At 42.8% G+C, this 16,581-nt stretch overlaps 1 protein-coding gene across 1 annotated transcript; it reads right to left on the bottom strand.

Annotated features, from left to right (window-relative positions):
* Positions 1 to 926: 926 nt before the first annotated feature.
* Positions 927 to 7,982, bottom strand: cmtr2 (cap methyltransferase 2). Its single transcript, XM_085762361.1, has 3 exons — positions 7,934 to 7,982; positions 3,535 to 4,803; positions 927 to 2,600 (listed from the first exon to the last, which is right to left on the bottom strand). The coding sequence occupies exons 2-3, from the start codon at positions 4,792 to 4,794 to the stop codon at positions 1,521 to 1,523; spliced, it is 2,340 nt and encodes a 779-aa protein (XP_085618487.1). The 5' UTR covers positions 4,795 to 4,803; positions 7,934 to 7,982; the 3' UTR covers positions 927 to 1,520.
* Between the last annotated feature and the right edge of the window lie 8,599 nt (positions 7,983 to 16,581).

Here is a 16,581-nt window from a genome sequence, read left to right as displayed (position 1 = left end):
TGTTCTCTCATACCTGAATATTTAATTTTTTTTGTGTGGTTTCTGAAAACATTTTAACAATATTGTGACAGTGGAGCTTTCAGGAAACTTTTGTCAAAGCATATTTTTATTTTTCTATTAAAATAAACTCTTATACTCACATTAAAAGTCAGAGATCAAACATGAAAAATACAAATAGACAAAAAGCATCATTTTGTTGAAGCTAAAGTGTATATTTATTTTTTCAGTAGCTCCCTAGTTGTATAAACTAAGCAGTAAAAAGGTTTTAGTGCCCTCAGACTGTCCTTTTATATAGAATTTAATTGGCAAACAGGAAGCTGCCTACAAGCTGCAAGATATCTGAAAGATAAAGAGAAATCTCCTCAACGTCCTGGGATGAACTAATGTGTTGTTAAAGACAACAGGCACTCGCGGCTAAACTCGAGGCTCCGTGCGATGTGGATTTCAACACAAACCATCTGTGACTGACAGGAGGTTTGGTTTGGTGCTGAGGGTTTGGGCCGTTGTTTGTTCAACTTCCCCTAAAATCCTCAGCGAATTTAGTCACGGATGAGTTCTGCTGATCCAGCGCTGGAAATAATAAGCATCTTCATGCATTGTCAGTTTTTAATATCAGGCAGACATGTTGTCACCAACAGGTTGTCGATTTCCTGTGTCTGTAGCACCAGTACAAATGAGAAACTAAATCGAGAACTAATTTGTGAAGTTAAGGCTGAATTGCTTTTAAGTCCAATTCTTTAATAACCAATAGTATATGGTTACTTTAATGACATAACGTTATATGTTATCGTATCTCACTAAAATACGAACAAAAGTCTGTGGACTAAACATTTTGCACATTGTTTGGATGAATCCGTTTGTGTGGGGATGCTTTGTACTGCAGAGTTAAAACCCGCTGGCCAATAGTAATGCTGTTTTTACATGACCTCAACAAATCTTATTTAGTGTCTGAATGGCTTAGGGTTAAATTTTATTTTGGCTACACACTGCATAGCAGTTTCCGTTTGCCATCTGGTTTTAATTCATATAAAACTTTTCAGTAGTACATTAATCTTAAAGGTGTAGCATCTGTTTAATGTTCGTCTTTGTTACAATATCCTACAAAAGTAAAAAAGCATCGACATAGTCCATTAAAGGGGCTATATGAACATTTTTGCTATCGCTGTGTCAGAGTGTCAGACAGACGATCAATCAGACTGTCAGCTATCGGCAGTTGAGCTGCATTGTGGGTAATACAGGCACCAGGAAGAAAAATGCATCAAATAAAAATAAAGATGTTTGTTTCAGCTGAATAAATGTTGATCCTTTTCCCCCATTAGTAGTCCAACATTGTTACAAAGAGTGTGATGTTCATCTGTGGATTTTCTTTGAGTATCAGTTCTCACTAATGATTCATTGACTGACCCCTGGACGCATGCAGCTGTGTCGCCTCAGTGAGAATAAAACGGGCTGTAACATAATGAGACAGATTCTGAGATCGTTGCATGCTTGTGAGAGTCGCAGCTCAACCACCTGCACGACTACGACTGCATGAGCAGGTGCAGCTTCTGTTGGATGATTTCAGAGTTCATAGTCCGCAGGAACTCGGTCAGTCCTCCGCTGAGCAGCTCCTCCATGGGAACAAACTGCAGCACCTGTCTGTCCCAGCACGACTCACTCCTCCTCTCACCCTCCTCCCCCTCCTCCTCCTCCCCCTCCTCCTCCTCTCCTCTCCCCAGCCGACTCATGCGGCCGTGGACGTCGGTGAGAACGGGGAGGATACGAGCGGCGGCTTCGGGGCAGAAACCGACGCACACCAGCACCGCGCCGACGACGCCGGAGGGGGGCGGACACCTGAACGTGACGGAGCGAAAACACACATGCAGACACAGCACGACCGCTGCCGTGACACGGGTGAGGGCAGAAAACACGGGCAGCAGCAGGGCGTCCCCAGAGCTCAGGGTCTGCAGGGACGACACAACGCAGCCGAGGAGCTGCTGCTGGTACAGCGGCTCCCCATCGTGCAGGGAGACGCAGCCTCTGTGAGGAAACGAAGGCTCTGCAGAAAACGTTAAGACTAAATCCCCAACTTGGCCCTCGCAGCCGCCCCACACTGAGCGGCTGCCAAACACCAAACACCGGCTCTTCTTTCTCTCCCCGTCGCCTGTGAGGATGAAAGATTCTGCAACGCTGGACAAAATGGAAGCTGTGCAAGCCACGTGGCAGGAGTCACAGGGAGGCACACGAGTGCACCAGTCCACGGCGGCGTCCGCCAGCGCTTCGTTGAGGTGGTTTAACAGTGCTCCCTCACAGAACGGAGAGTTTCTGAGAGCAGGCAGCGCAGCACCGACGATAACGTACCACGAGCCCACGTGACAGCCGGACAGCGGGCCTTGCAGCGCGGCGCCCGTCCCCTCGGCCTCGCTGCAGTGTCTCTGTATCCAGGCGGCGTGGTAACCCCTCTGGACCCGCTCCCTCCAGGTCAGCGTCTGCAGCTCCCTCCGCTCGTTAAAGGAGCCTGTTTGCTTCTTCTGTCCCAGGGGCCGGCCCGCCGAGACGCTGCAGCAGGCGGGACTCACCGTGTTGCGGGAGATCCATCGGCTCCGTGGAAGAAAGCTCACCTGCAGTGCACACAGAGAAACATGATCAAGTTCAAACGTACGTAGAGTTTTTGAAAACCTGAGACAAATATGCAGTTATTTTTAGCCGAGTAGAAGAAAACTGCAAACAGAACAGACAAAGGTTATGTAATCCTCAGACCTGCAAAAAGTTGCAGTGCACATCACAGAGGAAGAGTTAAAGTTTTTACACTTTTAGATCAACGAGTAAAGATTACTAACACTGACTGCTTGTCAGATTGTTGGCAAAACAGTTTAAATAAAGTAAAGAAAATGCTTCAGTTTATCTTTTTATAAAAGTCATTCACACAAAAAAAAAGTCATGTGAGTATTTTATGGAGTTGAGCTTTAAAGGGATAGTTAAGCATTTTTGCAAATTCGCCTATTACCATTATCCCTATAGTCGAAGGAGTAGGTTAATTATAAGTGCATGTTGTTCTGAGATCCGCGGGGCAGAGACGTGAGCTGCTCAGCTAACACAATGGAGGTGAATGGTACATTGACCCCTGTCCCTCATCAAACTCATTGTTGGTGCAAGCTGTTTTTTTCGGCGGAGCAGAGCCGCGAGCTGCTCAGAGCTACGCTACGGAGGCTAATGGGATTTCTTGGTTTCCCTCATCAAACTCATCAAATACACAATCCAACAACACCAAAACGCTCTGGTGGACAAGTTGTGACCTGCACATTCACCACGCTATGAGATAATCACGTATAATTATGTAACATTATGACACATAAAGCTAATACTACTACTTTCTTGAGTAAAGGTGCACTTTTGAAATCACTCCACCCGTCCGATCTCAAAACAACATGCACCAATAATTAAAGGTAATGAACCTACTGCTAAGACTAAAGGGATTATGGCAATGGGCGAATTTGCCAATTACATTGTTTGTCAGCTGTTTCTTCAGAGACTGAGCTTTGACTCACGTCCTACCTGGAATCGCTGCAGGTATTCGTGGGCCATACAGTCCCTGACGTGGTCGAGCCGCTGCCTCTGCTCCGAGCTCATGCCTCCGAACAGCCGCAGGTTTTCCGTGATCGTCTCCACCTGCAGCGCGTGGAAGTACGAGCACACGTCCTCGTGCTGCTTCAGAAACGACTCCGGGAGAAGCGCGTTGGGGAACAGCGCCTCTCGGTCGGCCAGCCGCGGTCCGTAATTGCGAATGAGCTTCGACAGCAACGGCCTCACCGCCTCTTTGCCGTCGTAGCTCAGACACACGACGTAGACCTCGGAGTTGCCGGCCTTGCTGGTGGCGGGTTTGACCACGCTGACGGAGCGGAAGCAGCAGTTCAGCAGGTAGAGCAAGCACACGGAGGAGTGCTCGTACAAGGTGAACATCTTCAGCACGAAGGACCCGCCGGGGCTCAGCAGCAGCAGAGCGGCCGCGGCCTCGCAGTAGTGCAGCGACGCCACCAGCGCCTCCTGCTCGTCCGGGTTCTCCTGGCAGTCGAAGCTGCCGTCCGCCGTCACGAGGTCGACCCGCCGCATGTTGGACACGAACACCTGCAGCTCCAGCAGGTGCTTCTGGATCATGATGTTGCCCGTGTTCTCCGAGCCGAAGAACCACCAGGGCAGCGTGTTGGCGATCAGCCGGTCGTCCGCGATGGTCGTGCCGCCGCCGTTGGCCTCGTGGTACGGGTTGAGGGTGTTGGCGGCCCAGCTCCAGTCGCAGTAGCGCGTCGACTCGCTGGTCTTGACGTAGTGGTTCAGCGCGGTTATGAAGGCGCCGGGGGCTTCGCACAGGTGGATCGTGTTCAGCTCGCCGCTCCGAAGCGCCTCGTCCGGAAGGAGGAGGTCGAACGTGCCCAGGATCTCGTAGAACTTGCACCAGGCCTGAGTGCAGATCTCGGGGTTGGCGGCGGAGCGCACGGCGGCGATCACCTTCCCGGCTCGATTGGTGGAGTTGGTGTGCTGGTGCCAGACCTGCACGTTCTTGTCGCTGAGCCGGTTCTTCACGGCGTTCAGCGACGCCTTCAGGGCCTGCAGCCGGCCGTGCGCCTCGGCCCGGTGTTTCAGAGCGGCGTTCGCCTCGGGGACGCTCCACTCCCCATTGTTCGGTTTCACGTAGGTTTTAACTTTATTAAACAGACCTCGGATCTCGGTCAGTGTTTCTGCGTCCGGCGCCACCATGGTGTTGAAATGCTGCTGCTGCTGTTTGCCGACTTTCCTCCTGGTCCCATTGCCCGAGCTCATCCTCCACACCTGTTGTCGACCAAACAGAGAGGAGTTTATGCACGCACGTAATTAAAAAATCAATTTCCTGTTTAATCCAGCAGACGGCCGCTGTGACTGTGGCGTTGATGTGAGGCGCTGCTGCTGCTGCTTCCACTTCCAGCATATGGCACAGAGTGCAGACTCGATCCGTAAGGGAAGGGAAATCTGCAGACACTACATTTCTCAGTGAATTATATCAAGGCTCAGCTCTGCAACCCTTTACTTTCTCTACATGCATGAGTGGTGCTGAATTACTAATGTCAGCTCGTTGTGATGTGGTGCCTTCAGGCAACAGGACGGGGCTGTAAATACTGGTGGTGATTACCCCACCAGGCTGCAGGCTTCACCCACACACCCACCCCCTAAAAAACACACAGTCACGTCTGAATTCATTCACCACCACATGACGACTACATGTTGTTTTAAAGGGATAGTTCAACATTTTGACAAATTGGCCCATTGCCATAACCCCTATAGTCATAGCAGTTAGGTTCGTTACCTTTAATTGTCGGTGCAAGCTATTTTTAGAACGGCAGAGCAGAGCTGCGAGCTGCTCAGAGCTACGCTACGAAGGCTAGTGGGATTTCTTGGTTTATCAAACTCATCAAATACACAATCCAACAACTCCAAAACGCTCTGGTGGACAAGTTGTGACCTGCAAATTCACCACGCTATGAGATAATAACAGAACGTTACCAGACGGAGTTGTATTAGAGGCAAATGCAGAGACTGCTTGCCAAAAAACTGCCCCCGACGGGAACGTACATCAGCGGTTTTGCATGAATTTCCCTCTAAAACAACTACATCTCGTAACTTTACGTTATTATCTCATAGCGTGGTGAATGTGCAGGTCACAACTTGTCCACCAGAGCGTTTTGGAGTTGTTGGATTGTGTATTTGATGAGTTTCATGAGGGAAACCAAGAAATCCCATGAGCCTCCGTAGCGTAGCTCTGAGCAGCTCACGGCTCTGCTCCGCCGTTCTAAAAATAGCTTGCATCGACAATTAAAGGTAACAAACCTACTGCTATGACTATAGGGATTATGGCAATGGGCCAATTTGCCAAAATGTTGAACTATTCCCTTCAAAATATTCTTGTTGCATGCTGCATGATGAATCTCCACAATCTGTGAATCTATTGGTGGAGCCTTGAGCTATGAAGCACTTTATCATGGTTTCTGGTTTTATTATGTTTGTGTGATGAAATGTAAGGCTATATGTAAACCTGAACCTTGAATCTCCGCATCGTCAGCTGTTCATGACACGAGCTGAGGAAACACGAACAGCCTGAGCTTGCAGCGTAGTAGTAGTAGTAGTAGTGACAATGCATCTTTGACATTATTGATCCCCACAGTGATGAGAAGGGACACAAGAACACGCATGGTCGACTCGACTCGTCGCAAACTACATTCAAACCAGTCTGTGATGGTTTCCTGCCTTTTTTTCCCTCCATGTGGAACAAATATGTGTAATTATTGAGCAATTTCTAATCCATGACATAAAAATAATTTACAGTCAGAATCATATTAACCCCTGAGCTAATTCTCTACTCAAGTGCACATGATTTAGATGACTACACTGGGCAGCGGGGGGAGCGTATCTCTGGGTTATTTCTTGATTAGTCTGGAGTGACTCAGTGATGGATGGCAATAGACGGCATATAGGTAATGACAGCACATTCATCAACGATCCATCGTAAATCACTCTGATAAGCAAGCACTGCTGCTGTTTATGTAAAGTCGTCCGTTCGGTGCCATTTGTAAATGGTTCGGCTGTTGTTAACATAAACTAGCAAAGAAGATTTCACTGTTTCAATTCAAACCATGAAAGAGACACAGAGGGAAAATTAAAAAACAGTGAGAGTCAGTTGAGTGATAATTAATTACATCTGCATGTATAATCCCAGATGTGTTGTAAGATTATAAAGACTCTCAGAGCTCAGAGCTGGGCTGTAGCTCAATAAATACAACCCTCAAATAAAAGTCAACTTGAAACTTGAACATGAGCTCAAACTCAGCTACATGCTTATGAAAATTAAAATTAGTGATAATCTAACAGTTGATTAATTGACTGGTCGAAAAAAAATTATAACAACAGTGTTACGTAATACACCAAATAAAAAATGATACGAAGCAGCTTCACAAGTGTGTCCCTTGTTATAAATAACAAACAAGCAAATGACAGCCTGGGGCTCTTTGTTGAGTAAGCATTTAGTTGAGCATTAATTCATTCATTTTTTTGTTAATCCACATCATTTAACAGTAAGAGTTCATATTTGTTTGCTGCCTGCACTAAAATCTAAACCCTTTTCTATCCAATCTAATTAATAATATTCAGTACAATATCCAGATGATTAAAACACTGCAATTTTCCAAAGTTATGTTATGGCATCTCTTGTTGTGACAGCTTTGCATCCATCTCCACAGTCACATTTACACTATTTGATCATTTTGGCTCAATCTGGACAGTAAATAATGTTATAGATGAATTTAAAAAATGGTATCGTGACATGTATTTTCATATAAAGTTTTGTGAAAACCAATCTGGACAGTAAATAACTATAGCCTAATGTTAGACACATTTAAAAAATGTTATCGTGACATGTATTTTCATATAAAGTTTTGTGAAAACAACTCAAAAGGAAGTTTAAGTTATAGTTAATACTGGAAGCTTAGCTGGGCTGGTCCCTGTCAAACTGGATATCAGGTACAATATTGATGACCACAGTCAGTAGGAAAACAATCAGTGTATCAATAACACCTTATAGTATGCTAGGGAAAACAGCCTCTATAGCTGCATGTTTTTATGGCTGTAAATTACAACTCAAAGTTTCCCCCATATGATAAATTCTGCTTGTTGTTGGAGAAACATGAACAAACTTTAGTCAAACTAAAGTTTTCCTCCAGCTGCAGCTGAATGGGTCACTTCCAGGCAGCTCCGCGGTGCTGGAGGCCGAGCTGCGGCTCCTGAACCCGGCCCGTGTGTGAACTCGCTGGCGCCTCCGGTTCATTAAACCGCTTCAGATTAATCTCACTGTGTCTGTGTCTCGGTCTGAGCGGCTGTGAGTCGACGGCACAAACACAAACAGCCTGAAAACAGCAGCACATTGGAAACTCACCGGTCAGCGGCTGATAACAGGAAATGGACCAAGCGGCACGTGACTCGGAACAACACTGCGCGTGCGTCCTGGCAGCTCGCGCGGAGCGTCATTTAAAGGCGTAAACACACATTTTCTGCTGTATCGCCTCAAGTCAAAATCAGATAAGTGACATGAAAACAACAATGTTAGTGTGAATAATGTGAATTTTCAAGCTCCAGATGACTAATTCATTAGCCATACATAAATTATGTAAATAAACACGTGAGCCTCAAGGTTCATTTTGCATTAATATTCTTAATTCATCATTTTACTTTTATGTTATTAACAAAACTCCAATATCTATTTATTTTTTATTTATTGACCGATTAACTTTAACTCTTAATGAATCTGGTAGCCCTCTCAGCTCAGCAGGCAATGGTCTTCTTTCTGCTTGTTTTTGGCACATTATTATTTTAAACAAACTAACAAACAACAAATTAGCTTTTCAAATCATTTATTCAACAAAAAAAAAATGAAGAAATGAGTACACTGTTGGCCACAGAAGCTTGTATTGGCCTTTTTAACACTGTGCAGGCCAGGCAGTTTGCATTACAGCCCAGGCTCTGGCATTGACTGGCTGAGATTTTATAAGCATGCACTCATCCATGCAAAATTCCTTCAGCTGCAAGATATTTGTGGGTTTACTTGCCCGTTTCGAATTGGATTCAAATCTGGGCTTTGACTGGGCCAGTTTTTAACACACCATTTCTTCTTTTTGAGCCATTTCTTGGTGGATTTGCTTGTGTGCTCAGCAACATTATCCTGTTGAAAGGTCCTCTTCAGTTCAACTTCAGCTTTCAGACAGATTGCCTCACATTAACTTCCAGCTCTCTTTGATATGATGCAGAATTCATAGTTGAATCAATGACTGCAAGCTGCTCCAGTCCCTGAGGCAGCAAAGCAACCAAATCCATAACATATCCATCACCGTGTCTCACGACCGGTATGAGGTTATTTTCCTGAAAAGCTGTCTTTGGTCTGCGGCAAACATATTTACTGTTACTGTGGCCAAACAACGCCATCTTGACTGGCAAACTGCAGTCCTACCATAGTGTTCTTGTTGAACGCCGACCATGCAGGTCCAATTACTCAGTGTGTCTGTGTTGGTAGATTCATTCGCTTTGTCACCCTCTTACCCTGAAAGAGTTACCTGCAGATCCTGGAGACTTGTTGTTTTTAGATGTATATTATTTCCCTCACAGATGCTGCTAATAGACACTGTTTCAAAAACGATCAAATGTTTGCTCATCCATATGCTGAAAAAAGAAAACAATTTCCACGGTGTGTTAGTAGCCCACTTCATTTCACGTACAGCCTGAAGCTACTTTATACAGAATTATGAACCAAGTTTATCGACCTTGTGTGAAGAAAAAAAAAAAGTCTGAAATATCAGTTTGTTCCAAAAATGTTCATTACCTGTTCAGTCACTGTTTTAAAGGGCTAGTTCAACATTTTGGCAAATTGGCACATTGCCATAATCCCTATAGTTTTAGCAGTAGGATTGTTACCTTTATTTGTTGGTGCAAGCTATTTTTAGAACGGCGGAGCAGAGCCGCGAGCTGCTCAGAGCTACGCTACGGAGGCTAATGGGATTTCTTGGTTTCCCTCATCAAACTCATCAAATACACAATCCAACAACTCCAAAACGCTCTTGTGGACAAGTTGTGACCTGCACATTCACCACCCTATGAGATAATAACAGAACGTTACCCTAACCCTAACGTTACGTTAGTTGTTGGATTGTGTATTTGATGAGTTTGATGAGAGAAAGCCTGAAATCCCATCAGCCTCCGTAGCGTAGCTCTGAGCAGCTCACGGCTCTGCTCCGCCGTTCTAAAAATAGCTTGCACCGACAATTAAAGGTAACAAACCTACTGCTATGACTATAGGGATTACGGCAATGGGCCAATTTGACAAAATGTTGAACTATCCCTTTAATTTCTGGTCGATTCATTGTCAGATTATCACTCGACATGCACATACATGGTTTATTGCTCAATTAGTGACATTTTCTAAGAATAATAATAAATTTTTCATACACATGTTGAAGATAATGCCTATATAGATGCAAGTGAAAAACCCATATTTTTGTTTATTTGGTAGAAATCACTGGCTGTTGAATAAATACTATGATCCTCTATTCTACTGGATTTGTGTGTATGTGCATATTTTCCGACAGATTATCCACAGTGGACTGATCTGTTTCATCATGTTATATAATAATTAGAGCTCCCGAGAGTATGAGCTGATGAAAACTGACATTTGAACTACATTTTAATGTCTGAATGGGCTTCACATAATGTTTGTATTTCTGCATTTGGTTTTCCCCAATCTACCTCATACAGTAGATCACATACCCTGCCATTTTAAAGTTAATTCAGACTAAAGCAAGAAATTTGTGACTGAATAAAAACAGGACACTCACAGGAGTCTCATTCATAAATAATGGACCTCGGGGATTTCCAGGTGCAATTAGGATTTCCAAAAATGGTCGGTGTAAACATTTTGTCCTCAAATTTACAGCTATATCAGTGACACCTCTTGTAATATTAATGTGCACATTATGGAGTTATAAAATTCCTACAGTGCTGCACAAATCCAGTATCTCAGACTTTCTTCTGTGGAGGACAGTAAGTTAATGAATGTCCTCTTCTGGTAATGCAGATATGAGTTTTACTGATTAATTACCCTCAAACACAAATAATATACTATGATATGCAACTAATATTACTGAACATTAATAAATAATGGTAAATGGTACCTCCTGAGCTGCTGCTCGTTACTGTATAATCTTGAATAGATCTTCTGTCAATGTTTCTCAAAGGCTATTATGACTTCTGTTCCCACAAAACTCTGTTTGTCTTCAAAATCAAGTTATTATATCTGATTTAGTAATGTGCTGCAGTTTAAGTTGTTTGTTGTGTTTAAATCTAAAAAAAAAAAAAAAAAGATTATTTTACTAAATTGGCTAAAATCCGATCGTAAGGGACTTTTATGTTGTAGTGAGTCGCGTCCCCTTGGGGACTCGGAGTCGGAGAGCTCTACTGAGTTTACAGTTTTACAAATCAAACCCAACAACAATTTATATCAAAGCAAGTGGGGTTTTAAAGGTCATGTGTGGCTATGAAAAAAAAATTAAATGTGTTGTGCAAATGGGGAGAGAGAGACAGATACAGCCGTGCTCTGTGTGTTACATTATTCCTAAAGGGCATGCAGCCACTCTGCAGCTCCCTCCAACCTTCAGCTCACATGGTCTCCACTAACAAACCAAATGTGATGCTCAATCAGCGACAGAGTCCTGTGAACAACAGACACGTCCTTCACACCGACCGTAGTGTAGATCGCTTCATTCAGACACAAGAGAGTTTATATAGAAATGTTAATAGTATAAGGATAACGAATATATGTCCTTCATGTCCATACATTAGTTTGGTTCACCTATGGCTGAAGGTTTGAGTGTTACGTTGCCTTGACCTCATCTGACCCTCTGACTGTATCACATATATTTTCTGGTGGAGTGAACCTGAAGGGCACAATAACATAATACGCCAGTTTTGAGTGGAAGAAAAACAATATGCCTTGTTGTCTTCCCAAAATATGAAGCTACATAATACAGTGCAGGGAAAAGTGCCAGAATTCACGCTGCTGTGAAATCAGAGGAGCCGGTGTCTGTGTCAATAGCAGCAACTGAGTTTAGTAGTCCCCGATGGGCCGGAGGTGGCAAACGAGAGGACGACAGTATCTATTCCTCATCACCCATTAGTGTTGAAGGAAACCGTGATCGTTCGTATAATCAATACTTGGTTTGAAATGTATTCAATAAAAGATATTGCCCAACACTTGGAAAAGAAATGGTACGTTTAAACAGAATTGTGAGAGAAGAGAAAAGGCCTCATGAGCTTAGGTCACAGGTCACAGGTCAGTTTATGACATTCACATGACATCTCATATTTTACATAATTTGATTTTTGTTGAACTTTCCAGAACTCATTCTGCCATTTTGATCATAAATACTCCTCCTTTTTGCCCCATGCTATGAAACTGCTCTCTTCAAATCCTCTTTAACCTTCCTGGTGTCTCATCTACTCCATTTTACTAGGCTTTTTACAAAAATATCTGCAAAATATATACAGTATGTCAACACAGAATTGTGTAAATAACAGGTTTTTGTAAGACACTAATTCATTTGATACTGAGGTCATCCATGCTGATTGATCTGCATGCAGCAACAGTGCATTTCTCTTTAAGGCGATATATAGAAACTGAAGGATGCTGTGATGTTTTTGCACATATTCTGTTTGATGCATATATTTAACTTCTTGGTTTCACCTTCAGGAGTTACTGGAAGGCATAAAGCTTATACTGTCATCTTCACTGATGGAATTAGTTTCTCTTTGGGGATTGATAAAGTAATTTGTATTGTATTGTATTGTATTGACTTTGTGCTGCCTCTGATGTTGCAGGTCTGTCTCCTTGACCATGAAACTTTTCCTCTGCTAAAAAAAAGAGAAGAAAGGCAAACAACACTCATGAGCAAATGGATTCATAAATAAATAAGTTTTGTTGTGCTTTATGGAAATGTTGCTCGACACAAAATACAAGTTGTTGCATGTGATGTGGAGCTTGTTTAAACCTGCTTACCTGTTTTTTTTTAAGAAGAACAGCAGGTACGTGCCGTTCACTGCTGCTGCTGCTGGTGACAAACAGTCGGACGCACCAGTTGTTTCACTGATGTACTTGTCATTATCAGTGAGATTACAGTCTGTCACATCAGCAGATTAATGTTTGTGGTGAGCAATGTCTCAGGTGTAAGTGCCTAAGATTAGAGGACACGCTTGTTAATGGTACATGTGATGATGTAGAGTCTTCTTACACCTTTTGACTTTGTTTGACATTTGACTTATACTCACTGCACAGCATTATTACTGTATCCCGTGTCCCACGTCTCGCTTATTGAGACAATGTCCTGCATTTGATTAGCTAATTACGTAATAGTTACTTAGCCAAGCAATAACAAGTAATTGCGTAGTAATAACAAGAAATAGCCCAGAAATAACGTCAATTTCATAGTAATGTCATGTTTTTCATAAAGGCAAAAGATTACACATGCTTTTCTTTGAATTTTTTGGAAAAGGCAATAATTTTTCTCCACCAAGTCCCTGCAATTGACCTTTATTTCTTGGCTATTTCTACACAATCAATCGTTATTTCTCAGCTATATCTCTCGCCATTAGCCTACTACGAAATTGACGGTTATTTCTAGGCTATTTCTAGACATTATGATACAATTACTTGTTATTTCTTGGCTATTTCTTGACATTATCATATAACTAGCGGCTTGTAAATTAAAGTTACTCAAAAATGTTATTGACTGAAAGCATTTAGCAATACATAATATATCAACGCATAGGCCTGCTAGTAGCCTGTATGTTTACATCACCACACACCACAGTTAATGGAGTTTTATAGTGTAATTCAAATAAATAGAAATTGTAAACGTAGCAGTTTTTTTTTGTTAGCATGCAGTTGAATGTGCTATTCTGTTGTTATGGCTCATTTGTTGAACTAAAGACCATGGTGAAAAAGATCACCATAAGTGCATTTATTGTATCATTTTGATTTAATTTTAGTCTAGATTTGCTGCTCTCACACGTGTGCAAGGTGACGGGGGCCTCTCCTTCACCTGAGCTCATTGCCACGGCAGCGATTATCCCACAGAGTTCAGCCCGGAGGTCAAAGATCTGCTGTCACCACTTCAATAAAGGCCGAGCAGCACAGTGATGGATGCATGTTATCTCCATCATGATGATTTCTGCCTGCTGGTCATAACCTTGATGCATAGAAAACAAGGTCATACACATGCACGCACAACTATGTTATCCGTGCTGTAGACATTGTTGGACACTTGCAGTCACAACGATGACACAGAAACGTCCTTTTTCCTTTGTGGTTTGTCAGAAAACGGATGGTTATCTGAAAATTAAATGGGAGCACAATTGTTTTATCCCATTATTAGAACACCAAACAGATTTCGATTGGGTGGTAGTGAGGGAAAACACACGCGTGCAAGTACACACACACACACACACACACACACACACAATAACAGAAATAACATGCAGCTGTCCGTTCTCATTCAGGCCTTTTGCTGATGCTCTTATCAAGAACAATTAAACGCTTAAAAGGGGACGTCGCTACAAATTGCCATTGCATTAATTAGCTCTGCAAGAAGCCTACATTACACGTAATCTTTCAATAACAAAGTGGCTACAGGGGACAGCATAATAATGAGGACTGGAAATGAGTTTTCAGAGGCCGAGGAAAATGAAAAGATACTGTAATGCAGAGAGTAATGGATGATTTTAGCCATGCTAGCGGCGACACATTAGTGATGGCAGCATCAGTCAGTTGGTCCGTTTGGTCCAAACTAAAAAACCTCAGCAAACAGACAATTGGATGGACCGTCATGAAACGTGAGCCACGTATTCATGTTTCCAGCAGTAGCCCAGTGTTTAAGTGTAATAACCAACTTATCCCCTAGTGACACTGTCATGTCAAAATGTATTCTGCTTCTTCTGTTCTTTGGTTAAATAATATAAATAATATATATAAGTGTTAGCTACACAATTTGCAATGTGCTAAACTAAGGATGTTATCATACAAGTCTTACCATGTCGCTCAAAGCTCCACTGTGCCAAAGTATTTGTTATTTTTGGTATGATTTAAAATAGTGTCTTTGTGAACTCATAACTTCATGAATTGTGACAGTTGGACCATTTCTTGCATTTTTAGAGCAGAAAAGACTGAATTGAGTTAAAGGGATAGTTCAACATTTTGGAAATGAGATAATAATGTTTTTAAGGCAAATGCAGAGACTGCTTGTTGAAAAACTGCTCCAACGGGAACGCACATCAGCGGTTTTGCATGAATTTACCTTGAAAACAACTCCGTCTACAAGAGCGTTTAGAAGTTGTTGGATTGAGTATTTGGTGAGTTTGATGAGGGAAACCAAGAAATCCCATTAGCCTCCGTAGCGTAGCTCCGAGCAGCTCACGGCTCTGCGCCGCCGTTCTAAAAATATCTTGCACCGACAATTAAAGGTAACGAACCTACTGCTAAAACTATAGGGATTATGGCAATGGGCCGATTTGCCAAAATGTTGAACTATCCCTTTAAACAGACAACAAACCAACATATTACTGTACAGTAACACTATGCAGCTTCTCAGCCTTAAAATGTTTCTAAACTCATTTAAGTGGTAGAAAAACGGTTAATAGGATGCTCAGGCTGCAGCGGTGGCTCGATTCATCCTATTAACTGCTTTTCTACCATTTAAATTAGTTTAGAAACATTTTTTTAAGGTCGAAAAATACATAGTGTTGCTTTAAAGGGAAACTTCTGCTGTTTTGCTAACCATCCTCCCCGGCCATGTGCATTTGTTTTCAACGAAGAGGGCAAGAAAGCCAATCCATGGAGCGGTGGATAACATTATATATCTGCTCTATGATGTGTATTTTTGTGTAGTCTTATCCATCATAAACAAGACATTACAGGTTACGGGGCATGTTTTTGTCGCAGTGCCGCAGAGACAAGAGCTAGGACACCGGGTCAAAGGCACTGGTCTTGCAAGGTTGGTTTTCAGCCAAGAGGAAAGCAGAGAGCCTCCCTTCTACACATAACAAGTTACAACTCATTTATCCAACCATCACGATTAATCTGAAGCTGTTTAATTAAGGTGAAAATGTAGCATAGTTCCTCTTGTTATCTACAGTATATGCTCGCTGTATTTCCCAGGATGGCTTTGCAGACCTGTGGGACAGTTTATATAGTGAGCGCAGCTGCGGGATCTAACAAGGGGTTTGTGGATTGTATCATTTTCAGTGATTTCTTTTCCCCTGCATTTAGTGGATTTAATCATATGGCCAGAAGGTTGAGATATAATCCCAAGGGCTAAACACAAGTAGAGTATCACAGTTTGAGGTTTTCCCTTAAGGACATTAACGCTGCACGAGATGAAAAAAAAAACCTATTACATAACTGAAGTGCTGATAAGGAGCGGCTGTGTGTTTCTAGATGGTCTATTCTTGAATGAACTTCTGAATGGCTTTGTGTGTGTTTAGACAGATAAGTACAGCGCGCAGCCCCCCTACGTTTCTCTGAAGTTGGCATGGCGGAGATTTGTCGCTCCTTTTAGCAGACATCGCAAGGCACAGATATGATGCCCATTTTCTGTGTTTTAATGTAAAATCGCCATCACTCACTCATACTCTCCCACAGCAAGCACGTGCACATTCGCAGGCAGTGTGCCGTAACTCATTTAAGCTTGAAGTCAATAAACAATAAACTGTGATTTTCAGCACACGCCAGCCATCACTCTGAGCTCAATGAAAGCTGCAGATTCATATCTTTCTCATGACTCTGGCCGTTTGGAGGTCAGTGGGAGAAACAGCACTGAGAGATGCATGGGAGGGATAACAATAGTGCACTTAAAAGCTGAAAATCTCTTATTTTATCATAAATGTGGACACATAGGCCTACTTCAAGGACAATGAATATGTGTGTTTGTCTCTGTTCACTTAGACATGGCACTCTCATTTCAAAACGATCACTGGGACAATAATATCTAA

The sequence above is a fragment of the Trachurus japonicus genome, chromosome 3 (assembly GCF_045865225.1).
Source record: "Trachurus japonicus isolate A0001 chromosome 3, Traja_1.0".
NCBI lineage: Eukaryota > Metazoa > Chordata > Actinopteri > Carangiformes > Carangidae > Trachurus > Trachurus japonicus.
This window is presented reverse-complemented; position numbering and strand designations above follow the sequence as displayed.